A 27,652-nucleotide genomic window follows, 5' to 3' on the forward strand; every position below is an offset into this window, starting at 1 on the left:
CGCCACTGCCCCATTGCCTCCCCCATCCCCGGTTTTATAATTACCTGTTCCCAGGGTCCACGCTACTTCTGGCTCCTGTGATGTCCTGCGCAGTGCAATGAAGAGTGACGTCCTAAATGCGACGTCACCGTCAGTGCGCACAGTGACAGCTCAGGACGCTGCTGGAGCCAGAAGTTGCGCGGACAATGGGAAGAGGTAATTATAAAACCTATAAAACCGGGGATGGGGGAGGCAATGGGGCAGCGGTGGTGGTTAGACTAGGGAGGACCCCAGGACAGGCAGGGGGAGAGAAGCGGGTGGTGGCGGCAGTCTCTGGCCCCGCAAAAGCCGCTGCAGTTCATTGATTTAAAGCGCCCTCTGTAAATCATTGATTTCCGGGGAGGGGGGGGGGGTGGAAATAGCCGATGACTTATACCGGAATATCGGTATCGGCCCTAAAAAATCGATATCGGTCGATCCCTAGTCTCTATTCTCAGCTTCTACCCATCTGGCTTAGCTTGCTTGACAGGTCTCTCCCTATTTGTGTATAACAAGAAACCTTTAGTGAGGCTGAGCCAGTAGGGATATAGCTGGGGAGACGGCCTTCCAGACACTTAAAGGAAATTTGTCATCGGTATCACAAGCACTAACCTGTCATACAGGTGTGTAGTGTGAGTGATACTGATCAAAATGATACTTACAATGTCCTGATTGGCCCAGCCGTTGTGCTGTTATCGTTGTTTTTCTTTTTATGTAAATTAGGTCCTTGGGGTATGAGCGGAGCAAGGACCAGAGCTCTGGGCACCTCACATGATCTTCTGCAGGGCGGGCGCTCCACGGCAGGTTTTCGCCTCATGAGGCTGACTGACGCCGCTTCCAGGTATACTCTGGAGCGGCGCCTGCGCTGTGCCGCGAGAGCAGGGAGGGAGGCAGTGCATATTGAGGATCCGGGCAGAGCGCCCACTTGGCAGAAGATCACGTGGGGTGCCCGGAACTTTGATCCTAGCTCCGCCCATGGACCTCATTTACATAAGAAAAACCGCGATAACGGCGCAACGGCTGGGCCATTCAGAACATTGTAAGTATCATTTTTTTATCAGTATCACCAGCACTACAATCCTGTATGACAGGTTAGTGCGGGTGATACTGATGACAGATTTGCTTTAAAGAGTAACTCCGGGATGTACAAATTATCCCTTCTCCCAAGATAGGGGATAAGTGTTAGATCACAGGTGGTCTGACTGCTGGGGCCGTCCACGATCTCCTGAATGGAGCCCTGGCTCCCTGCATGAAACGAGCGTTTTCAACCACAGCACGAAGCTGTGACCAACTCTCCCCCTCCATGCAGTTCTATGGCAGAGCTGGAGATTGCTGCCGCTTCCGTTGGTGATTGAAAATGCCCGTTCCATGCAGTGAGTCGGGGCTCCGTAACACTTATCCCCTATCCTTAGGATAAGGGATAAGTTGTACATTTGGGAAGTATACTTTAACCCAGCTGTAAACATTTTTTTTTAAATCCAAAATGCTACAGCATTTTAGAGTCAAATATAGTTTTCAGCCAGGATTTTATGCTGCTTGGGCAGCATCAATTTGCTCGGCTTGCTTTAACCCCTTAAGGACTCAGGGTTTTTCCGTTTTTGCACTTTCGTTTTTTCCTCCTTACCTTTTAAAAATCATAACCCTTTCAATTTTCCACCTAAAAATCCATATTATGGCTTATTTTTTGCGTCACCAATTCTACTTTGCAGTGACATTAGTCATTTTACCCAAAAATGCACGGCGAAACGGAAAAAAAAATCATTGTGCGACAAAATAAAAATAAAAAACAACTCAATTTTGTAACTTTTGGGGGCTTCCGTTTCTACGCAGTGCATATTTCGGTAAAAATTACACCTTATTATTCTGTAGGTCCATACGGTTAAAATGATACCCTACTTATATAGGTTTGATTTTGTCGCACTTCTGGAAAACATCATAACTACATGCAGGAAAATGTATACGTTTAAAAATGTCATCTTCTGACCCCTATAACTTTTTTATTTTTCCACGTACAGGGCGGTATGACTCATTTTTTGCGCCGTGATCTGAAGTTTTTATCTGTATGATTTTTGTTTTGATCGGACTTTTTGATCACTTTTTATTCATTTTTTAATGGTATAAAAAGTGACCAAAAATGCGCTTTTTTTGACTTTGGAATTTTTGACCCTGCCATTGACCCTGCGGTTTAATTAATTATATATTTTTATAGTTCGGACATTTACGCGCGCGGCGATACCACATGTTGGTTTATTTTTTTTTTTTACACTGTTTTATTTTTTTTTATGGCAAAAGGGAGGTGATTCAAACTTTTATTAGGGAAGGGGTTAAATGACCTTCATTAACACTTTTTAACTTTTTTTTTGCAGTGTTATAGGTCCCATAGGGACCTATAACACTGCACACACTGTTCTTTTACACAGATCACAGGCGTGTATTAACATGCCTGTGATCAGTGTTATCGGCGCTTGACTGCTCCTGCCTGGATCTCAGGCACTGAGCAGTCATTCGCCGATCGGACACCGAGGAGGCAGGTATGTCCTGTAAGCTGTTCGGGACGCCGCGATTTCACCGCGGCGGTCCCGAACAGCCCGACTGAGCAGCCGGGTCACTTTCACTTTAGAAGCAGCTTTGACCGCCGCTTCTACCGCGATCAGCGATGTGTGGTATTAGCCACGGGTCCCGGCCGTTGATGAGCACCGGGACCGACGCGATACGCTTCATATTGCGGGACTGGCTCAGGACGTAAATATACGTCCTGCGTCGTTAAGGGGTTAACATGTTGAAGAATTGAAATACATAGTATGAGTCTGTCCAGGTTATGTGACCTGGAGCTTGGAGAGAACACCCTTTGCCCAAACGTTTCCCGGCTTGTTCTTGTGATTGGTCAAGGTCTGAACACTCAGACCCCGACCAGTGAAAACTTTTGAAATGTAGTAGACACATATCAGTTTTATTTATGACATTTCCTATTTTATCTTTTTAGATTCATTTTTATGGCTGTTCTTTACGTTTTTTCTGCTCTGATTTACAGATGGGGCAGGTTATGTGGAAGATGGAAGAGAAATTTTTGATGATGACCTTGATGAGGATGCCCATCCTGACAAAGGTATATAATGCGTTCCAAAAGATTTCTATAAACCTGACTGACTTTGTTAGATTAACCCTTCAGAGTGGTGACAATGGGGGGGTGGGGTAGGGGGGTAATTCATCATTGTGTTTACCGTTTTTTTCATGTATTTTTGTCGCAATATTTTGTCATACTCGATTTATGTGACAAACACGCGACTTTTGCTTCTAGCCATTTTCAATGTTTTTCTTACTTTTCAAGTCATTTTTTGCAGTGGTTACTAATTCATCAACTGCGACAAACTATCTGTGGTGAAAAATGTGGGCGCGATAACCCTTCAAAAGTCGCAATTCGCTGCCAATAAAAAAGTAGCATACAGAAATGACATTGCACACCACCAAGTTAATTTTATAATACCTAAGCAAAACTTAACCTCCTCCAACAAGCTGACCATGCAAAATGTATAATATATATATATATATCTATATATATTATAGTAAATTTGAGTAGCCGTATTAGTCCAGTGATGCAGATTGAAATCATAAAATGTTGCAGTATCTTGTAATACCTTTTTTATTGGACTAACAGCATTTTGTAGAGACAAGCTTTCGGGATTCCTCCCTTTGTCAAGTCCAAAGCAAATCTAAGCGCCCAAGCAGAAGACACAGGTTACATCTCACAAATATGCAGGGGTGAAGACGATAGATGTGGAGAATTCACACTATTATGGCCCATCTTAGTGTGAATTCTCCACATCTATTGTCTTAACCCCTGCATATTTGTGAGATGTAACCTGTGTCTTCTACTTGTGAGCTTAGATTTGCTTTGGACTTGATAAAGGGATAAATCCCGAAAGCTTGTCTCTACAAAATGCTGTTAGTCCAATAAAAAAGGTATTACAAGATACTGCAACATTTTATGATTTGCGCATATATATATATATATATATATATATATATATATATATATATATACACAAAATTTTTTTAAAATATTTAAATATATTAATATATTTTTAATAATATATAATAAAATAAAAAAAGTATCTCCATTTTTATACTAGACATGGAGATTTAATTATTTGACCTGATGACATTTGTGACTGAGCAATTTTGTTTGTAATGTAAGGACTTACCTCACCTGAACATTCTTCATCTGATAAATTACACCACAACATTAAAGCAGAGCATCTCCACTGCCCAGCCCCAGACGCATGATCATGCAGTTGTCAGAGCCACAACTACAAGCATGGGCTGTCCTGCCTCCAAAAGAATTGTCCACAGTACATAAATTACTTATACACAAAAGGAAGCAGATCAGAACTTGAAATCCATTACTTAAAAGCACTTCCAAACACTTACTGGAGAGTATGTGGTGTTGTCCTCTTGTCTGAGGTAAATGGCAACAGTTCCCAGGTAAAAATAGCTATAATTTCCTTGTATTTGTACGTGCGCCAAAGTTATGAATGGACTTGCAACAAATCGTTAATTTGGCGCACAACAGCAAGATCCATAGCAGGAAAAAGACGGGTTAAAAGCAACGGACCATAGAGACTATTGATTAATAACCCCCCCCCCTCCCCCATTGTCATATTGTCATTTAAGTGTCTCACTACTGTTTTTGAGCCTCTATGGTGCCCAGCTGTTTCTCTCCATTTTAAGTGGCAGGCTTAGAGCGGGGCTGTTTGCCAGCAGTACGCACATAGGGTTTCCTTTCCCTTATTTCTTTGGCAAGTCACATATTACACTACTATGATAAGTGAAGTACTGAACATCTGGCAGTGTCATGAAAGGGTTACACAAAGCACTGAACTGGTCTTCATAGTGATGATCTGCTTAGCCTATTGCTGACTGAGGTGGGACATCGCTGCAGCCGATGACTGACTGAGCACTCAGGGAGGTTAGATGAGCCCCGTTCTAGAGATTATGGGGGTTCCGATCAGGAAAAATATATAAAAACCAGCACCGGCTCCATTGCAGCGAATAGACCTGAGCTCCAGTGCTATAGACAACTTGAGGACAGGAGTGGAGTTGCCCCTCCCAATATCCTTTTCTCATTCAGCTCCATTGGGGGACACAGAGACCGTGGGAATGTGCTGCTGCCACTAGGAGGCTTGACACTAGGTAACAAAAGAAAGTCGGCCCCTTCCAGCAGGATATACCCCGCCTATCGACTCTGAGCTATCAGTTTTTAGCTTAGTGTCCGTAGGAGGCAGACACAGGTCTGGAGTTCTCCAGACGTGGTCATTTATTTTCTTATTTTTTAGTTTTAGGGGTGTGTATTTAGATTCTCTTTTTTTATTTTTAATTTCTCTATAGGTTTCTCTCTGTTCTGTAGTGGCATCCATGGATCAAGGGGAGTTTCTTTGCTCGGTGGATATCTGAGACGTTTACCTTCACATCCCCATTTTTCCAGCAAATCAGGGATATCCCTGCTTCGCAGTTCCAGAGGGCTATTTTCAGTTTGTGGCCCCTCCTTTTGGCCTGGCCACGGACCCAAGGGTCTTCACCAAGGTTCTGGAGGCAGTGATCGCCATCCTGTGAGCCCAGGGTGTGTCCGTTATCCCCTACCTGGACAACCCCCTGGTTAAGGCTCCAACCAGGACCCAGAATCAAGAGAGTCTCCCTCTCACTCTTCAGACCTTTGCCTTCTCGGGCGTCCTGTTCCAGTTTCCATTCGGTTCTGCATGGAAGTCCTGGGTCGGATGGTGGCGGCCATGGAAGCCGTTTCATTGTTGACCTCTTCAAATTTCTCCTAGGACTTGCCAGTCCCCTCCTGAGGTGGCTTCGGTCCCCTCTTATTCAAAAGGGACAATCCTTTCTTCCCCTCCACTGGCAGGTCGTCATGACGGATGCCAGTCTCAGTGGTTGGGGGAAGTCTTCAGGAACCGGACGGTCCAGGGCCATTGGTCATCCCAGGAAACTCTCCTCCCCATCAACATCCTGGAACTTCGGGCAATTTATCTTTGCCTCCTTCAGTGTGAGTTACTTCTTCTCCTGGACTGTGGCGTATGTCAATGGCCAGGGTGGCACTTGCAGTCCTGCAGCGATGCCCAAGGTATCCAGGATCTTTCTCTGGGCTGAATTCAGGGTTCCCTCCATCTTGGCGATTCACATTCCGGGAGTGGAAAATTGGGAGGTGGATTTCCTCAGTCACTCCTTGTCCAACCCTGGTGAGTGGTCTCTTCATTCAGAGGTGTTTGCGGAGATCTGCAACCTCTGGGGCTCTCCGGACGTGGACCCCTTTGCGACCCGCTATAACCAGAAATTTCCACGCTTTGTCGCGTAGGCCCGAGATCCTTTGGCCCTAGCTGTAGATGCCCTAGTAATTCCCTGGTCGCACTTCGTCCTTCCCTCTCTCCTCTTCCTCTCCTTTTAAGGGTCCTGAAGCTCAAAGCGGAGGGCCTCCCTGACATTCTCGTGGCTCCGGACTGGCCCAGGCAAGCATGGTATGCTGACGGGGTTAGACTGTTGGACGACGTACCGCTGCGCCTCCCAGTTCGTCCCGACCTGCTCTCTTCTCTGGTCCCCTTTGCCACCCCAATTTACTGTTGCTGTATTTGACAGTGTGGCGGTTGAGACCACTGTTCTGAGAGCCAGGGGGTTCTCTCCCCAAGTTATCCGCACAATGACCAAGGCTCTCAAGCCTTTCTCTGTGAAGATTTATCACCGCACTTGGCAGTCCTGCTTTTGGTGATGTTAATCTCCCTACTTCTCCCCAGTTGTGTTCTCCCTCCCACGACTTCTTTCCTTTTTACAGTCTGGGCTGGTACAATGCTTGGCTCTCGGTTCCCTTAAGGGTCCGGTGTCAGCTCTCTCCATTCTCTTTCAGCGTTCCCTGGCGTCCGATCCTCATATCTGGACTTTTCTGCAGGGTGTTGCTCATGCGGCCCTGCCTTACAGATCCCCTACTCCTCCTTGGGATCTGAATTTGATTCTCAGTGCCTTGCAGGGTACTCCGTTCTAACCTCTTCGGTACATTTCTTCGGTATCCATTCCTGGAAGATGGCCTTCCTCGTTGCGGTCACTTCCATTAGCAGAGTTTTGTAGCTGGCAGCTCTCTCCTGCCATTCTCCCTATCTGGTTTTACACCAGGACAAGGTGGTTTTCCATCCGGTCCCATTATTTTTGCCTAAGGTGGTGTCCGCCTTTCATCTCAACGAGGACATCGTCCTTCCGTCCTTTTGTCCCGCTCCGTCCCATCCCAGGGGATGTTTGCTTCATGGTCTTGATGTGGTACGGGCCATTCGGATTTACCTTTCAGTCACCTCTTCCTTTCGCCAGTGTGACTTTCTTTGTGCTTACGGAGGGTCGTCGTAAGGGACTTCCTGCTTCAAAAGCGACCATTTTGCGGTGGATCTATTCTGCCATCTCGGAAGCTTACCGCTGCAAGGGGAAGACTCCTCCCTTCCGGGTCTCGGCTCATTCCACTCGTAGCGTCGGGGCTTCCTGGGCTCTCCGCAACAGGGACTGCTTTGGTACATCCCACAGTATCTGTATACCCCAATAGAGCCGAATGAGAAAAGTAGATTTTTTTGCTTACCGTAAAATCTTTCTCAAAGAATCTATTGGGGGACACAGAACCCACCCATTGTTCTAGTGTTCTTGGTTCTGTTACCTGTCCGAGGATTGGTTCGGTTAATTTTTGTCTGTCGTTTCCTCGGACAGTTACTAGTTTTTCTTTACCTGTCGGTCCTCTCCTACTGCTTTGGGACTAAACTGATAGCTCAGAGTCGGTAGGCGGGGTATATCCTGCTGGGATGGGCCCACTTCCTTTAGTTGCCTAGTGTCAAGCCTCCTAGTGGCAGCAGCATATACCCATGTCCTCTGTGTCCCCCAATGGATCCTCCGAGAAAGAGATTTTACAGTAAGCATAAAAATCTACTTTTTACTGTAAGGGGAAGTCATTTAAAAATTTACAGTAACACTAAAATAGTATCATTTGATCAAAAACATTTTTAAGCTAAGAAAAGCAGCGTGAGCAGTGTCCTGAGGGATCCTTAAATTTGAGATACAGATTTTTTTTTCTCTTCTATACAAATTTTTGTCTACTGATTGTGTACTATTATTGCATTTATTTTTTAATAGTAGTTATTGAGTATTACTCTTTTGGGTGCATGGAATATAGCCCTATGCTTATTGCTGCTTTTTGGTGTCTAATGTAACTTATTCACTGCTATATTCAGGTGTTGTTGGTGTTTGTTTTTAACTGACTTCATATATTTGTCTGGCCTTCTTTTGCTTTGTACTTGTATAATAAAAGTTTAACTACTTATTTTTACGTATATTGGCGGTTGTGTACTTTTTTCCTTGTTGTGTTTTTTTCCTTTTGTGATTTACTTTATCTACAAGGTAGTTGAACCTGAATTTTTAATACTGATCGTGGTGCCCATACATTTGTTGCTGTTAAGGGATTTTTAAGCGGGGAACATTAAGCTGCTATCTTGCAGCAGCTTAAGCATTTTGCGCTGCCGGATAGCACTTAATGTGATGGCCCCGACATAAAAAAGCATCGTATGTCGATGCTGACATTGACATGCGATGGCCTCTGAGAGGCCATCGTATGTCCATTTGATCATATGTCGGGGCCATCGTAGGTCAGGGGGTCACTGTATATATCCTACCGCCACCTGTCCCAGGAACGATGGGAAGGAATAAAGGATTGTTCACAACCGGAATTTTAGTGAACTGAAGGTAACTTTACTGCAGATTTTATGCAGGTTAAACGTAGCAACAGTCTTTACAGAGGACCGGACTTTAGGTTCCTCACAGGTTTGGTTGGGACCTTGTAGGGAATAAGCTTGAGGTAATTGCTTTACGCTGTTCCATTGGATTTAGGGGAATGGTTTAGGTCCAGCAGTGACGTAGGATTAGGATTTACATTGATCTCACGGTTTTGTATTCGGCTGAAGTTAGCAGGCTTCAGGCCTAGATTTGTCTTGAAGGTATACACAGAACTTCTCTCTCTCTCTGCTAGTCTGGAACCCAAGAGAGCGAGAGATTGGATAACAGCGCCCTTATATCTAAAGGGGCGGGCTTCAAGCTTATTGGTCCCCCAGACCTGTCAGTCCTAATACAAAGCATTGTCAGGGGTGTGGAAATTAAAAAAAAAAACTACTTGTCCAAGGGACTAAAGCAGAACACAATCTACTTGTCCCTCAAGAAAATCCACTTGTCCTGGTTGATGAAATAATTTCCACCAAAATAGTCTGATCCCCCCCACTAGACCACCAGGGATGGATATAAGATCCTTTAGACACTGCTGACAGTGAAGATCTAATGGTTTAATAGGTGATCGCAGTATGTCAGGATATTAGTGGAGGGAGAGCTGTATTTCCTCTTACCCCCCAGATAAGCCCAGAAAAGTCTACATGTAACTTTTTGATCACCTTATAAAAAATTTCTCATATGAAGTGACCAAAAATGAGCAATTCTGGACAATTATTTACATTTACACCGTTCACCGTACGGTTTAATTAACATTATGATTTAATAGTCTGGACATTTCCACATGTAGCGATACCACTTATGTTTATTTTTGTGCATTATTTTTATTTAAAGAAAATTGGAAACTTTTATTAGGAAAGGGGCTTATTCACATGTATACGCACTTTGTACAATATTTTAATCACTTTTTTTCAGTCTCAATAGGGACTTATGTGTTACTGGGGGGGGGGGGGGGGGGGGTTCTGCTTCTCCAGTTTATATGCTGCATTTTGTGTCAGAAAATGCTGGAAGTTGCATTTAGTTACTAGATAACTACAACTCCCAGCATGCCCTGATACAGCCTATGGTTGTGTGGGTGTTGCAGCATGTTGCACTGTATAGTAGTACAGTTAAGGTTATTGTGTAACATGCTGGGAGTTGTAGTTTTGGTTTGTGTCAGCTGCAGAGCCATAGTCTGTGTCAAGGAATACTGGGAATTACAGTAACAACAACACCCAGCATGCCCTGATGCAGCCTATGGCTCTGCAGCTGACCCGAACCAAAACTACAACTCCCAGCATGTTACACTTTATAGTTCTACAGTTTAGGTTATGGTCCAACATGCTGGGACTTGTAGTTTTGGTTCGGGCGTGTTTGTGTGCATCTGTGGGCCTCTTGGTCGTCGGGTGAGTATGAAGGGGCAGGATTCTGGGGGTGCAATTTAGTGCGGGGGCCACTAAAAATAAATAAAATTAGATGGCACAACTGCCCTAATGCCCGTCTGCTCCTATACAAAACATTTATGCATACACATATCATACACACACCCGCCACTGCCCCCCCACATCATACATTACATAAACACATACACTCACACCATACATATACACCATACATATACACACATCATACATACACCCGCCGCTGCCCACCCCACATCATACATCACATACACACACATCACACTTAGACATTATACACACATCATAAATTACATACACATCACACATAGACAGACATCATACACACATACACTCACACCATACATATCCACCAGTGTTTCCCAACCAGGGTGCCTCCAGCTGTTGCAAAACTACAACTCCCAGCATGCCCTGGGCATGCTGGGAGTTGTAGTTTTGCAACAGCTGGAGGCACCCTGGTTGGGAAACACTGATATACACCATACATATGCACACATCATACATACACCTGCCGCTGCCCCCCCATCATACATTACATACACACATCACACATACACTCACACCCTACATATACAACCACCCCTCCTGCCGCCTGTATTCTCGGCCTCCTCACCTGATCCGGCCATGAGTGGACATCAGAGCTGTAGTCACCGCCGTGTGAGGTGACATTTCCGTCCTCTCCTCTCTCCCCGAGCCCCCCCCCCTGCTCTGTGTTTTCCCCGTGCAAACAAGCAACCTCCCCGTGGTGGATTAGGTCCTGTCTAGACAGAGCAGGGGAGGGGGAGGGATGGAGCTGTGTGCGGGGGATGGAGCTGTGTGCGGGGGATGGAGCTGTGTGCGGGGGATGGAGCTGTGCACGGAGCTGTCTACATCCTTTCTCTCACCCTGCTGTGTCTTCTGAGCTCCGTCCATCCTCCGGGAGGGGAGATAAGGGGGCTCTGCAGTCAGCTGGAGGCCGCCGCCCCCTCCATACACTCTGAGCCCCGGTGTGAGGTGTAGACTTCCATCGGCTCCTGCGCCTCACACCGACGTTAAAGAAAAATAAGAGGGACGTCTGTCTGTCCGGCCCGATACAGGGCTAAATCTATAAACAATTCACCTGCCCGGCACCCAAAACTACTTGTCCCGGGCGTCGGGCGATAGGATTTCCACATCCCTGATTGTGGTACAACATGTGACATGAGCACCTGACCTGAAATGTCCTTAACCTTAGCAAAACAATATAATTATTAATCATGTGACCTAAGGTCCTGGAAGCAATATTTACACTATACATTATATATATTACGAACACCTAAAATTAAAGGAAGAGGTGACTAGGGGTTATCCCACTAAGAGCATCCTATCAGTACGGAGGAACTCTGACTTTGGGGACTTGTAACAAGGTACAGTACGTGTACAGTACCGGGACACCACACAGCATTTTTCTTATCCTGGACAACCCCTTTTAATGTTTATTTTTAATTCCGGTAGCTGAGGCATAAGGGATAAAAAAGGAATACATTTCACTAGCTACTTCTCAATTAATTATGGCCAACCACTTTAACCCCTTAACGACCACGGACTTAAATGTAAGTCCAAGTGTGGCGGTACTTAGCGCACCAGGACGTACATTTGCGTCCTGTGTATGACCGCGAGCATCGGAGTGGTGCTCGAGTCACACGGCAGGTTCCGGCTGCTATCAGCAGCCGGGGAACCGCCTGTGATCGCATGGATGTCTGCCATTAACCCCTCAGATGCCGTAATCACTACAGATCATGGCATCTGCAGCAATGCGCATGTTAAAATAGATGATCGGATCGCCCGCAGCGCTTCCCCGGGGATCCGATCATCTGTAATGGCGGACGGAGGTCCCCACACCTGCCTCCATCAGTCTCCCGGCGTCTCCTGTTCTGGTCTGAGATCGAGCAGACCAGAGCAGTAGATCACCGATAATATTGATCAGCGCTATGCCCTATGCATAGCACTGAACAATATTAGCAAGCAAATGATTGCTATAGATAGTAGTCTATGGGGACATAAAAGTGTTTAAAAAAATAAGTGAAAAATCCCCTTCCTCAATAAAAAGGAAAATTGTCAGTTTTTTTTTTTATAAACATTTGGTATCGCCACATGCGTAAATGTCCGAAGTATCAAAATATGTTAATGATCCCGTACGGTGAACAGCATAAACTAAAATTTAAAAAGTCCAAAAATGCTGCTTTTTTTTGGTCACATTTTATAAAAAAAAATCAATAAAAAATTATCCAAAAGGGTTATGTATGCAAATGTGGTATCGATAAAAAGTACAAATGACGGCGCACAAAAAGGAGCCCTCATACCGCCATATATACCGAAAAACAAAAACGGTATAGATGGTCAAAATAGGGCGATTTTAGATTACTGATTTTGTACAAAAAGTTAGATTTTTTTTTTTTTAAGCGGTACAGAAATATAAAAGTATCTAGCCATGGGTATCATTTTAATTGTATTGATACACAGAATAGAGAACACATGTCATTTTTACCGTAAAGTGTACAGTGTGAAAACGAAACCCTCCAAAACTTGCAAAATTGTGGTTTTCATTTAAATTTCCTCCCTAAAAAAAATAATTTTTTGGGTTCGCCATACATTTTATGGTAAAATGAGAGGTTTATTACAAAGTACAATTCGTCACGCAAAAAACAAGCCTCTACATGGGTCTGTAGATGGAAATATAAAAGAGTTTTATGGATTTTAGGAGAGGAGGAAAAAACGAAAACGCAAAAATAAAATTGGCCTTCCCTTAAGGTTAACCCCGGATGTATATTTAAGTCTGTGGCCGGCTCTTGCGATATAACTCGTGGTGACCGCGTGTCATATCCTGTCTGTTCCGGCATGTATATGAAGCCGGGACCCAGGGCTAATAGCGTGCGGCAGCGATCGCGGTGCCGCACGCTATTAACCCTTTAGACGCCATGTTCAAAGTTGACCGCTGTGTCTAAAAACGCAAGTAAAACCCGGCTGCTCAATGGGGCTGATCGGGACCACCGCAGTGAAAATGCGGTGTCCCGATCAGCAAGGACGCGAGCGGAGGGTCACTCACCTTCATCCGGCGTGTCCGATCAGCGATTGATTGCTCCAAGCCTGAGATTCGGGCTTGAGCAATCGACCGCCGATAACACTGATCAATGCAAAGCTATGGCTTTGCAGTGAACAGTGCTGGAAATTGGTGTATGCAATGTTATAGCTACCTATGGGGACTATAACATTGCAAAAAAAGTATTAAAAAAAAGTTAATAAATGTGATTTAACCCTAATAAAAGTCCAAATCACCACCCTTTTCCCATTTAAAAAAACAAAACAAAACATGTAAATAAAAATAAATATAAACATATGTGGTATCGCCGCTTGCGTTAATGTCCGAACTATAAAAAAAAAATCATGAATTAAACCGCACGGTGAATGGCGTTCGCGGAAAAAAAGTAAAAAAAAAAGTCAAAAATAGCGTATTTTCGGTCACGTTTTATATCATGAAAAAATGAATAAAAAGTGATCAAAAAGTCTGATCAATACAAAAATGGTAATGATAAAAACTTCAGATCACGGCGCAATAAAAGAGGCCTCATACCACCCCATACGCAGAAAAATAAAGTTATAGGGGTCAGAAGATGACAATTTTAAACGTATACAGTTTCCTGCATGTAGTTTAGATTTTTTCCAAAAAATCAAACCTATATAAGTAGGGTATCATTTTAATTGTATGGACCTACATAATAAAGGTGTCCTTTTTACCGAAAAATGTACTGCGTAGGAATGGAAGCCCCCAAAATTTACAAAATTGCATTTTTTTCTTCTATTTCGTCGCACAGTTATTTTTTTTTTCCATTTTGCCGTCGATTTTTGGGTAAAATGACTGCTGTCACTGCAAAGTAGAATTGGTGGTGCAAAAAAGCCATCATATGGATTTTTTGGTGCAATAGTGAAAGGGTTATGATTTTTATAATGCGAAGAGGTAGAGAAAAAAAGGACCAAAGATTTCCAGGCGCTGCTAGCTCAAAGACACCGAAGGCACGAGTTATAGATGAAAGATCCTTGAAGGGATCATATTTATTAAAAAATAAATAAAAAAAAAAGTGTAGATGAAGCGTTTCAAGGGTAACCCCCTCTTCCTCAGATCAACATCTGTTGATCTGAGGAAGAGGGGGGTCACCCTCAAAACGCTTCATCTATACTTTTTTTTTTTTTATAAATATGATCCCTTCAAGGATCTTTCATCTATAACCCGTGCCTCCGGTGTCTTTGAGCTAGCAGCGCCTGGAAATCTTTGGTCCTTTTTTCTCTACCTCTTTGCATTCTTCAACAGGACAGGTTTACCTGACCCCTGCGGACCCTCCGGCTGAGCAGCCTGCTCCACCAATATAACTCTTATTGAGGTGATATGCATTATTTCTTCTTCTCTAAGGTGAACAGCCACTTTTAAGGGGCTTTACTACTCCACACCTACTACACATGCACAATAGCTCAGACCCATTTCTTGGATTCAAAGATGGTAAAAATGATTCATGCTGCATGAAAATGAACCTAATAAATCATACTGTTAAAAAAGGAGCAAGGACTTTGTCCATAGGGCTTATAATCTTAGTTTATTTTTTTTAAATTACCGTATGTGAGAGATTTATCAAAACTTGCGCAGAAAAAAAGTGGAGCAGTTGCGCATGTGAACAAATCATATTGCTGCTTTTAGTCTTTTTAAACGCCTGGGACCCGTGGCTTATAATGGACATCACTGATCAAGGTGATGCCTGGCATTAACGCTCTAGACGTCAGTTCTAAAATGGTAGGAAAAAAAATAAAAAAACCGCTCGACATCTGTAGTAAAATTGCAGGGTTCCTATCAGCTGAGAGGATGGCGGGAGGACCCTTACCAGCCTCCTTGCTGTCTGATCAGCGCTTCATGATGCTTCAACAGCCTGGAGCAATGGAGTCCCATTTGAAAAAAATTTATGTAAACAAAAATAAACATAAACATATCAGGTATCGCTGCATGCGTAATTGTCCACCCTATAAATGTAATGATTAAACTGCATGGTCAATGGCGTTAACTTAAAAAATACCAAAGTCTTGAATTGCATATTTCTCTATCGGCTCCATTGGGGGGACACGGACCGTGGGGTGTATGCTGCTGTCTCTAGGAGGTATGACACTATGGCAACAAAAGTCTGCTCCTCCCAGCAGGATATATCCGCCTCCAAGCCCTGAGCTAACCAGTTTTAAGCTTAGTGTCTAAGGATGCGGACATGGTCTGGAGTTCTCTCCAGACCAGGTCTTATGTTTTATTATTTTCCTAGATTTAGGGATGTGTTAGATTTTTTTATTCCATTTACTCAAACTGCGGCTCACTGTTTCCCCATTGCGAGTAAGGGGGCACAGACATTGCGTATATGCGCTGTTCACCCCCTCTCGCCAACGGTCAGCGCCTGGGTTTTACCTCATGGGTCCGGGTCACCCTATCTCCCTGCTTGCCTCCCTCACACATGATAGTCCGGCATGATGCAGGTGATAAAAGCTGGCTGAAGACTTCATAGGAAGACTTCATGAGGTAAGTTCTTCTGACTGAGTATATTTTTCTTTCTCCTTAGGTGCAGATTTGCAACATCTGGAGACCCTCAGTTTTTGGCCCACTTTTCTCATGGGTCTAATGGGGCTGGGACAGGGGGTCCTTTATTACTGGGGTGAGCAGTGGAAGTTTGAATGGGGCACAGTTTTTTCACTTTATTCATATATATATATATGTGTGTGTGTGTGTGTGTGTGTGTGTGTGTGTGTAAACGACTGTGTGTGTGTGTGTTTTTTACATTGAAGCGGCTGACAGCCGCGGCATTCTTCTATGCGGGCGCTCTCAGCGCCGGCTTACTTTCACTTTCAGCAGCGGCTGCTGCCGGTGGCGTCTAGTCCGCTCAGTTCCCCGCGAGCGCACATGCATTCGCATGTGCGCTCGGGGCAAGGAGCGGGCGCCATTACGGGACTTCCTGTTAATACTTCGGTGGCCTGGTGCGCTTTAGCTCCGCCCACCCAGGGCCGCCGAAGCTTCTCAGGGCGCGAACTGTCCACCATTCAGCGCTGTGCGCGCGATTATGGTGGCAGGGGCGAATCAGCGGTGCCCCCTGCTCCTAACACGCCCCTCACTTGCTATTGGCTGGCGTTTCTCCTCTCTGACAGCCTGGAGACCACCACGAGTTCGAGTCCCGAGGTGGGACAGAGTGTTAGTGTTGTGGTTTTATTTTAAAATAAGTCCATTGTGGTCTATGGGGATCTCAAGGCATGTGGAACAGTAAGATAAGCAGACTGTATCAGCAACACAGTCTTGGGTGAGAGAGGCCTAGATCGGCCTCCCTCTAAACAGTTAACTGGAGTGTTAGCCACTCCTTTCATCTGTTAATTCTGTAACTCTAAACTGTTTGGTTCTGCTGAACCACTTGTTTTGCCTGCTCCACTGCTCCCCCAGACCCCCCTGCTACTCTTCCCCGGTTGTTCTTCCAGACCCGGTGGGTTCGGCCGCCCCTCCAGCCTGGGTTCCCTCCCTCTCCCAGTCTATATGCGAATTGGCTCAGGTCTCCTGTTATGTTGTGACTGCCTTGGAGAGGCCCTCCCTACACTAGCCCTCCGGAGGGTCCCGCTCTCCCCTATTCTGACTCTCTCGCAGCATCATAGAGGTGTGTCATCTGACTCATCCCCCGAGTCTTCTGGCAGGCATGGGTGCTCCCCTTGCAGGCACGGCCCCGTTACTCCGACCTGTAGCAAGCGTCGCCCCTCTAGAGAATGCTCCCAGGGTCGCCGCTCTGGCTCTCCAGACCCGCGTACCAGGTCAGTCTCTCTCTCTTCTAGGGCCACCTCACACGTTTCCATTCACCTGGAGAACTCGTGGAAGAAGTTTCTGATTCGGCCTCCGACTCAGAGGACCGCACGGATGTGCCTAATGTGGTGTACTCATTGGTTGCGGCCATAAGAGACACCTTCCAGCTAAAGGACCCAGGAACTTCGGACGGGGTCCAGAAGTTTCCTTTCATCGTGTCCGACTTCTTCCAGGGCTGCCTCACCTCGTTCCCATTCACTTGGAGAACTTGTGGATGAGGTTTCTGTTTCGACCTCCGACTCAGAGGACTGCACGGATGTGCCTGATGTGGTGTACTCAGTGGTTGCCGCCATAAGAGACACCTTCCATCTAAAGGACCCAGGAACTTCGGACGTGGCTCCATACGTCTCCTTTCTTTGTGCCTGACCGGCACTCAAGATTTTCAGCTCTCACGCTGAATTTTACGCCCTGCGGGTATCCGCCTGGGTATCCACCCTGACAAGAAGTTTCAGGAAACGAAGAAGGTTCAAGCGCGGTATTCCTTCGCCAAGGACCTCATTGCTCGGTGGACCTCCTCTCCAACTGTGGATCCGCCGGTCTCCCGCCTCACTAAGGCGCCTACCCGGCCATTGGCTGATGCGGCTGCCTTCAAGAATCCAGCGGACATGAAGGTTGATACTTTGGCAATCTCTGCCTTTGAGGCAGCAGGTTCTTTCTGCTTTTGCTTCTGTCTGGGTGTCAAACTCCCTTTTAGTATGGTCTTCCAACTCCGCCAGGGTAGTCTTCAAGATCCCTCTGGAGGATTTATTTGATCTAGCTCTCCGATGCTCCACAGCCGGAGATTTTTCTGTGTTCTGCTTCCATGTGCAGCCACTGTGCTGCCTTTACCACAAGCTACCTGGTAGCCACCGTCCCTTCATGTGGCTTTAAGCCTGGAATGCGGACGCCACCTTCAGGATGTGATGCGTCGGGCGGAAAGAGTTCTTTACTACCTCTGGTAAGACTCACAGAACCGCCTTACGTCGTAAGTCCTCCTTCCGGTTCTGCGAACCTTTTGGTACCAACAAAGGGTCCAGCCAGGCGCCTTCATGGGAAGAGGGCTCCTCTTTCCGATCCCATTCCTCCCGGAGGTCTGCTATCCGTTCCGGCTGTTTGGCGGCCCCATCAGGCACCCGTAGGCCTTCCTCGGCCTAAAGGATCGCCCCCACCCACCGACCTCTCTCGGGTGGTTGGTCGCCTCTTACCCTCGGGGATGCCAGGACATGCAGCTTCAGGGGAACGTTTTTAAGGTTTATTCCAACCTCTTTGTGGTCTCCAAGAAAGGCGTTTCTGTTCGCCCAGTCTGGGTTCTCGAGTATCTCAGCCAGCATCTTGCGTTCCCATCCCGAATGGAGTCTCTCCGTTCGGTGCTGGCTTCCATGGTTCAAGGGGAGTTTTTCCTTCCTCAGTGGACATCAAGGATGCCTGCCTCCACATCTCATTGTTTCCTGGTCATCAGTGGTACCTCCGCTCTGCAGTTCCGGACGGTTCCGGGTTTTCTATTGTGGCTGTCCATTTTGTTCTGGCAACTTCTCCGCGGACCTTTACCAAAGTCCGGGCGCCTGTGATAGCCTTTTTACGGACAACAGTTGTTTCCGTGATTCCTTATTTGGACTACCTACTGATCTGAGCTCCAGCCAGGACCCAGATCCTGGACAGTCTAAGTCTCAGCCTCCAGACCTTTTCTCTCTTCGGTTGGATGGTCATTTGGGACAAGCCCAGCTTCTCCTGGGGCTCTAGTTCAATGCGGCCTCTGCCCACTTTAGACTCCGCCGACTCGTTTCTAGAGTCTGATGACTTCGGCTCCGTGCTCCAGTTTCCATTTGCTTTTGCATGGATGTCCTGGGTCGATTGGCGGCGGCCGTGGAGGCCGTGCCATTTGCCCAGTTTCATCACCGACCTCTTCAACTGGTGATTTTCTTCTGGCAGGACAGGTCTCCATTGTCTCTCGACCGCAAGATCGTTCTCTCTCGTCAGTCTTGTCGGTCCTTTCTATGGTGGCTTTGTTTTCCCCCTCATTTTTTTCGGGGGGCTCCTTCCTGTCCATCCCTGCCAGTCTGTCAGGCTGGGGGGAGGTGTTTTCAGGGACCGCCGGGTCTGGGGTCTTGGCCCCCCGAGAAGCTTTTTCCCCTTCAGCATTTTGAGGCCTAGGGCAATTCTTTCTTTGCTTGCTTCTTGGGAATTTCCCTCCTGGGCGGGAACTCAGGTTTCCGGCCATCTCAGTTATCTTCAGTCTGGCCGTCCCTGGGATGTGGTCTTCTCGGCCGGTCCTCAGTCGTCTAAGGCCACTGGTCCCTACAACCAGGGGTGATGTGCAACCCCTGGGGCACTCCAGGCGTGGACCTCTGCTTGTCCCGCCACAACCGAAGCGTTCCTCTCTCTTGGTCGAGCCTTGCCCTACCTTGTCTATTTGGTCAGGCTTTGCCCTACCTTATCTGTTTCCTCCCTTTATTCTCTTTCTCTGAGGAAACTGTGGGACGTTTCCGCCATTCTAGTGGCCCAGCCTGGGCCCGGCGGGCGTGGTACGTCGTCATGGTCAGGCTCCTGAACGACTTAACGTTGCGCCTTCCCTATCGTCCAGACCTCCTATCTCAGGTCTCCTGTGCCACCCCTATTACCGTCTCTGCTTTCACGGCGTGGTGGTCGAGACCGCGTTTTTTGAGAGCCGCGGTTTCTCTTCCCAAGTCATTCGCACCATGCTCAGGGCTCGTAAGTCCTCCTCGGCAAAAAATTTACCACCGTACCTGGCGGTCTTATTTTAGTTGGTGTGAAGCTTAGGTCTTGTGTCCTGTTACCTTTTCGGTTTCCCGTCTTCTCTCTTTCTTGCAGTCGGGATTGGAACTGGGGTTGTCTCTCAGTTCCCTTAAGGGACAGGTTTCAACCCTTTCTATTCTTTTCTAGCGTCCTCTGGCTTCTAATTCTCATGTCCGGACCTTTCTTCAAGGAGTGGCGCATGCTGTCCCTCCTTATCGGTCACCTTCTCTCCCTTGGGACTTGAATCTGGTTCTGGGGGTCCTCCAAGGTGAACCTTTTGAACCCCTTAGGGAGGTGTCCATGCGCCTCCTTTCTTGGAAAGTGGCGTTTCTTGTTGCTATCACCTCCATTCGGAGAGTGTCTGAGTTGGCAGCTCTCTCCAGCCAATCTCAGTTTCTGGTGCTTAATCAGGACAAGGTTGTCTTCCGGCCAGATCTTTTCCTTTTGCCTAAGGTTGTTTTGGCCTTTCATCTCAATGAGGACATTGTTCTTCCGTCCTTTTTGTCCCACTCCTTCTCATCCTAAGGAGCATTTACTCCACTAACTGGATGTGGTTCGGGCTGTTAGGCCTTACCACTCTATCACTTCTTCGTTTCGTCAGTGTGATTCCTTTTTCGTCCTTACGGAAGGTCGTCGCAAGGGACAACCTGCTTTCAAGGCCACCATTTCTCAGGCTTCCGAAATGGCAGACCGGATCCACTATCGCTGTAGGGGGAAGGTTCCTCCCTTCAGGGTTGTGGCTCATTCTACCGTTCTGTTGGGGCATCCTGGGCTCTCCAGAACAAGGTCTCGGCCTCGCAGATTTGCAAGGCGGCTACTTGGTCATCTTTGCACACTTTCTCGAGGTTCTACCGGGTTCATACCTTTGCATCGGCTGATGCTAGTCTGGGCCGTAAAGTGCTGCAGGCGGCAGTGGAACAGCCGTCTGCCTAACTGATTATCTGCCCACCCAAGGGATGGCTTTGCTACGTCCCACGGTCTGTGTCCTCCAATGGAGCCGATAGAGAAAAGGAGATTTTTTAACACTTACCGTAAAATCTTTCTCGAAGGATCCATTGGGGGACACAGCTCCCGCCCTTTTGGGTTTCTCTTTGGTTTTCTGTCCGAGGGTGTGTTCAGTTATATTTTTTTCTTCTGGTTCTCGGACAGTTCGTGTTTTTTCCTTGACCTGTGGGTCCTCACCTATTGCTCTGGTACTAAAACTGATTAGCTCAGGGCCTGGAGGCGGGTAAATCCTGCTGGGAGGAAACTACTTTTTTGTTGCCATAGTGTCATACCTCCTAGAGACAGCAGCATACACCCCACGGTCTGCGTCCCCCAATGGATCCTTCGAGAAAGAGATTTTACGGTAAGTGTTAAAAAATCTCCTCCTTTAATGTGCACTTCATACACCATAAAAAAGCAATCAAAAAGTCCCATCAAAGCAAAAATGATACAGATAAAAACTACAGATCACAGCAAAAAAAATTAACTCTCACACATCCCCATATATGGAATACTAGGTTATAGGGTTCAGAGGAGGACAATTTTAAACATACACATTTTTTAAAAGTAAAACAAAATAAAAACTATATAAAATGTATAATTGTATGGACCTACAGAATAAGGATAATGTCATTTTTACCAAAAAGGGCACTGCGTAGAAAGGGAAGCCCCCAAAAGTTAATATTTTTTTCAATTTTGCCCCAGAAATATTTTTTCTGGTTTTGCCGTAGATTTTGTGGTGAAATGATTGATGTCATTACAAAGTAAAATTGGTGGCACAAAAAAAGCTCTCATATGGGTGTATAGGTGGAAAATTCAAAGAGTGATCATTTATAGAAGGGTACAAGGAAAAAATGAGAGTGCAAAAATTTTAAAATCCATGTGTCTTTTAAGGGATTAAACATTTTGAATATTAAGTGCACTTGACAACTTCCAGAAATCACTCAATTTGTTGGTTAGTAGCGGACTTACATTTTGTTTTACAACTTTTAGACAGTGTCTTTTAGAAACTGTCATCAGTGTCCCCTCCACTTACCTGTTGGAACAGGCAGGTAGTGTGAGTGACATTGATTTATAGCGGTACTTGCCTACCCCTGATCCATGGTCCTGTTCATCTGATATTGTCTTTAATCTGGCAGGAGCATGCTGACCATGGATTGGAGGTAGGTAAGTACCGTTATAATCAGTGTCACCAGCACTACCTGCCTGTACCAACCTTTTAATGCGTGCGACACTGATGAAAGTTTCCCTTTTTATAGGAGTACTCTAGCGCCGACTATTACTTCTCTATTGTGCCCGGGCTAAAAAAAATAAACGAAAATAAACTTTCACTCACCTGCCTTCGTTCCACCGGAGCGCTGCTACAGCTGATGGGTCCTCTGGTCTTCTTCCTTTTTCCTGTGCATCATCACACGGCGCTCAGCCTATCACCAGCTGCAGTGATGTCCCGCCTTGGGTGGTAATAGGCTGAGCGCTGTGTGTCGATCCATGCACAGGAAGAATACAAAAGATGGGACCAGAGGACCGATCAGCCTGTAGCAATGCTCCGGGGGGGATGCAGGCAGGTGAGTGACAGTTTCTTTTTGAAATTTTTTTTTTCTGCCTGGGCACAATGAAGGATTAATAGTCGGCACTAGAGTTCTCCTTTAACTTTTTATTAATTTGGCCCAAATCATGTCATTTTTTTCTTAGACTGGTGTGAGATATGCCAGTCTTAATTAACCTCTTCAGGACCCATGACGTATGCAGACGCCATCACACCCTGGGTCTTAAGGACCCATGACGTATGCATACGTCATGGTCTTTTCCTGGTCTCCGCCGCTCACCCGGCGGAGATCGGAAGCGGATCCCTGCTGAAATCCTTCAGCAGGGATCCAGAGCAAACGCCGAGGGGGGCCATGTATGCCCCCCATGTCGGCGATCGCCGCAAATCGCAAGGGAAATCGCCCTTGCGATCTGCGGCGATACCGGGCTGATCGGGTCTCTGGGACCCGACCGCCCGGTAATTTCGCATGATCCCGGACCATGCTGGAGCCTAGGAGCGAGGTGGCAAGCCTGCCACCTCCTCCGATCCCCTGCGATCTGTCGGTTAGTTAACCGACCAATCGCAGGAGGGGGGGCGGTTACTTCCTCCCGTCCTGCCCGGCCCCTTGAAGTCCGGAGAGGACGGGAGGAAGACCGGAGGATGCGGCGGGGGACGGGGGAGTGCTGGGGACCGGCCCCGGTACTTACCTCGTCCCTGAAGACCCGGATCCCGGCGAGGAAGATGGTGGCGGCGGCGACAGGTCAGTAGATCTTCAGCCGCGGTCGGGCCCTTTACAGCAATGCACGTCGCCGTAAAGCGACATGCATTGCTGTATTGGGACCCTATATACTACAACTCCCAGCATACCCAGACAGCCCTTGGCGTCTGGGCATGCTGGGAGTTACAGTTTTGCAACATCTGGAGGTCCACAGTTTGGAGACCACTGTGCCCTTCCAGATGTTGCAAAACTACACATTCTCAGCATGCCCTTACTGTCCAGGCATGCTGGGAGTTGTAGTTCTGTAACATCTGGCCCTTCGTTGCAGAACTACAACTCCCAGCATGCCTGGACAGTTTTGGCATACTGGGAGTTGTAGTTTTGCAACATCTGGAAGGGCACAGATTGGGAACCACTGTAGTAGTGATCTGCAAACTGTAGTCCTCCAGATGTTGCAAAACTACAACTCCAAGCATGCTGGGAGTTGTAGTTCGGCAACATCTGGCTCTAAAGATGTTGCCGAACTACTACTCCCAGCATGCCTGAGAATGTTTGGGAGTTGTGGTTTTGCAACAACAGGAGGCACACTGGTTGGGAAACATTGTCTGTTTCCTAACTCAGTGTTTCCCAACCCGTGTGCCTCCAGCTGTTGCAAAACTATAACTACCAGCATGCACTGATAGACTGTGCATGCTGGGAGTTGTAGTTTTGCAACAGCTGGAGGTCCCCCCCCCCCCCCCTGTGAATGTACAGGGTGCATTCACATGGGCAGGGGGCTTACAGTGAGTATCAGGCTGCAAGTTTGCGATGCAGCAAATTTTGCGCGGCAGCTCAAACTCGCAGCGGGAAAATCGCTGTAACCCCCCCTGCCCGTGTGACTGTACCCTAAAAACACTACACTACACTAACACAAAATAAAATAAAAAGTAAAAAACACTACATATACACATACCCCTACACAGCCCCCCTCCTTCCCCAATAAAAATGAAAAACGTCTGGTACGCCACTGTTTTCAAAATGGAGCCTCCAGCTGTTGCAAAACAACAACTCCCAGTATTGCCGGACAGCCGTTGACTGTCCAAGCATGCTGGGAGTTTTGCAACAGCTGGAGGCACCCTGTTTGGGAATCACTGGCGTAGAATACCCCTATGTCCATCCCAATGCAAATCCCTAATTCAGGCCTCAAATGCACATGGCGCTCTCACTTTGGAGCCCAGTCGTATTTCAAGGCAACAGTTTAGGGTCACATACGGGGTATCGCCGTACTCAGGAGAAATTGCCTTACAAATTTTGGGGGGCTTTTTCTCCTTTCACTCCTTATGAAAAGGTGAAATTGGGGTCTACACCAGCATGTCAGTGTAAAAAAAAATTTTTTTTTACACTAACATGCTGGTGTTGCCCCATACTTTTCATTTTGACAAGAGGTAAAAGGGAAAAAAGTCCCCCACAATTTGTAATGCAACTTCTCCCGACTACGCAGATACTCCATATGTGGGCGCAAAGTGCTCTGGGGGCGCACAACAAGGCTCAGAAGGGAGAGTGCGCCATGTACATTTGAGGTGATTTGCACAGGGGTGGCTGATTGTTACAGCGGTTTTGACAAACGCAAAAAAAAAATACCCACATGTGACCCCATTTCGGAAACTACACCCCTCACGGAATGTAATGAGGGGTGCAGTGAGAATTTACACCCCACTGGTGTCTGACAGATCTTTGGAACAGTGGGCTGCGCAAATTAAAAATTTTGTACAGCCCACTGTTCCAAATATCTGACAGACACCAGTGGGGGGGTAAATGCTCACTGTACCCCTTGTTACGTTCCTCAAGGGGTCTAGTTTCCAATGTGGTATGGCATGTGGGTATTTTTTGCTGTCCTGGCACCATAGGGGCTTCCTAAATGCGACATGCCCCCGAGCAAAATTTGCTCTCAAAAAGCCAAATATGACTCCTTCTCTTCTGAGCATTGTAGTTCGCCCATAGTGCACTTCATGTCAACTTATGGGGTACCTCCATACTCAGAAGAGATGGGGTTACAAATTTTGGGGGCTATTTTCTGCTATTAACCCTTGCAAAAATGTGAAATTTGGGGGGAAGCACACATTTTATTGAAATTTTTTACATTTTTTTTTACATATGCAAAAGTCGTGAAACACCTGTGGGGTATTAAGGTTCACTTTATTCCTTGTTACGTTCCTCAAGGGGTCTAGTTTCCAAAATGGTATGCCATGTGGGTATTTTTTGCTGTCCTGGCACCATAGGGGCTTCCTATATGGGACATGCCCCCCAAAAACCATTTCAGAAAAACGTACGCTTCAAAATCCCCTTGTCGCTCCTTCCCTTCTGAGCCCTCTACTGCGCCCGCCGAACACTTTACATAGACATGTGAGGTATGTGCTTAGTCAAGAGAAATTGGGCTACAAATAGAAGTATACATTTTCTCCTTTTACCCCTTGTAAAAATTCAAAAATTGGGTCTACAAGAACATGCGAGTGTAAAAAATGGAAATTGTGAATTTTCTCCTTCACTTTGCTGCTATTCCTGTGAAACACCTAAAGGGTTAAAATGCTGACTGAATGTCATTTTGAATATTTTGGGGGGTGCAGTTTTTATAATGGGGTCATTTGTGGGGTATTTCTAAGATGAAGACCCTTCAAATCCACTTCAAACCTGAACTGGTCCCTGAAAAATTGTGATTTTGGAAATTTTGTGAAAAATTGGAAAATTGCCGCTGAACTTTGAAGCCCTCTGGTGTCTTCCAAAAGTAAAAACTCGTCAATTTTATGATGCAAACATAAAGTAGACATATTGTATATGTGAATAAAATAAAATAATATTTGGAATATCCATTTTCATTACAAGCAGAGAGCTTCAAAGTTAGAAAAATGCTAAATTTTCAAATTTTTCATCAAATTTTGGGATTTTTCACCAAGAAAGGATGCAAGTTACCAAAAAATTTTAAATTTTAAATTTTAAAAATTTAATTTTAAAGTAGAATATGTCACGAAAAAACAATCTCGGAATCAGAATGATAACTAAAAGCATTCCAGAGTTATTAATGTTTAAAGTGACAGTGGTCAGATGTGCAAAAAATGGCCGGGTCCTAAGGTGTAAAATGGCTGGGTCCTTAAGGGGTTAATGTTGGTCAAATCATCTTTGCATAGAAATGTGTTTTGTTTCCAAAAGAGCAGGTAGCAACTGGGTTCTGTAAACAATGGTTAGAGATGCTGAATATACTTTAAAGTAATCTGTATGAGATGGGGGTTTTTAAGTGTAAAAAAATTATGTAGTACAGGATGGTCTTGGTCATACAGCTCAGTTATTAGTGGAGACCTATCGCATACTCCCAGACAGATGCCTAAATGTATGCCCAGAGGTTTTTCTTTTTGTATTCTTAAAGAAGTCCCATGCCTTAAAGTACTGAAAAACCTATCCCCTATTCACAGGATAGGGGATAGGTTTTAGATCGCAGAGGCCTTCCTTGATCTCCTGTACAGAGCTCCGGCTTTCCCTTAGAGTGGCGCCTCACGACCCCCGCCCTAAGTGGGGGCTGCCACGCCCCCCTCCATATATTTCTATATATATATTTCTAGCTGTTCGGCTAGCTTCAGCTCTTCCATAGAGATATATGGAGGGAGCATGGTGGCCCCGCTTTTTGCAGGGGTCGAGAGGTGCCGCTGTGAGGGAGTGCCGGGGCTCTGTACAGGAGATCGCGGAAGGCCACAGCGGTCGGGCCCCCCCGCAATCTAAAACTTATCCCCTATCCTGTAAATAGGGGATATTTTTTTTCCGTACTCATAGGACTTCTCCTTTTAATTGTATATACAGAACTTATCTGATTTGTCTTGTCTGGAGGACTTTACCATCAGAAATGTTTATGGCAAATATACAGGATATGCCATAAAGGTCTGATAGATGCTGCTCCTACCTCTGGGACCTGCATCAGCCTCTAAAACAGGGAGTCTCATTGTAGATATTGGTGCCATCTCTGGGACCTGCGTCTTATCAGACATTTATGGTGCATCCATGGATATGCTCTACATCCTGGAGATGGAAATGATTATTTGATGATTTATCATTTTATTTCCAATTATGTAGCCTCTAACCTCTCAGCGTGTAAATGCTGTAATGGTTGTGTTTTAATTTTGTTGGATAATTACTTTACTTAAATTACACTTATTTTCAGGAACAAAAGGCAAGGGTGCAGTTAAAGGCAAAACCAATGTGAAAAAGTCATCTGTGTCCAAACCAAGTGATATCAAATCAATGTTTGCCAGTGCTGGGAAAAAAACTACAGATGTAAGTTATATACTTTTTAATATTTTTTGTGTGTGAAGAAAAGTCAAGCAGTGTTTGCAATTTTAGGCATCTCATGTTCAGAATGCAGCTTCTGATTCATAGATGTTCTTTGACAGGTCAGTCTGTCCCTAGAGGAGTGAAATCTGAATATTTATATCTGCAGATAAGATTAGAAGAAAGTCTGTAAGCATGCTCCAGTACCAACCAGTCTCCTTCAAATAAGCCTTAGTCTCTGCATCTTTATTGGTGTATGTCAGCGTTTCCCAACCAGAGTGCTTCCAGGTGTTGCAGAACTACAACTCCCAGCATGC

The 27,652-nt window shown here is 46.0% G+C and overlaps 1 protein-coding gene across 1 annotated transcript in view; it reads left to right on the plus strand.

Moving 5' to 3' along the window:
• POLA1 (DNA polymerase alpha 1, catalytic subunit) overlaps positions 1-27,652 on the plus strand; it is a gene marked incomplete in the record, with an annotated part of 464,240 nt that overhangs the window by 21,410 nt on the left and 415,178 nt on the right. The window contains 2 exon segments of the mRNA XM_056558791.1: positions 3,050-3,124; positions 27,229-27,341. Of these exon segments, the coding sequence (XP_056414766.1) occupies positions 3,050-3,124; positions 27,229-27,341 (188 nt within the window).

This window comes from Hyla sarda, chromosome 2 (genome assembly GCF_029499605.1).
Source record: "Hyla sarda isolate aHylSar1 chromosome 2, aHylSar1.hap1, whole genome shotgun sequence".
Taxonomy (NCBI): Eukaryota; Metazoa; Chordata; class Amphibia; order Anura; family Hylidae; genus Hyla; species Hyla sarda.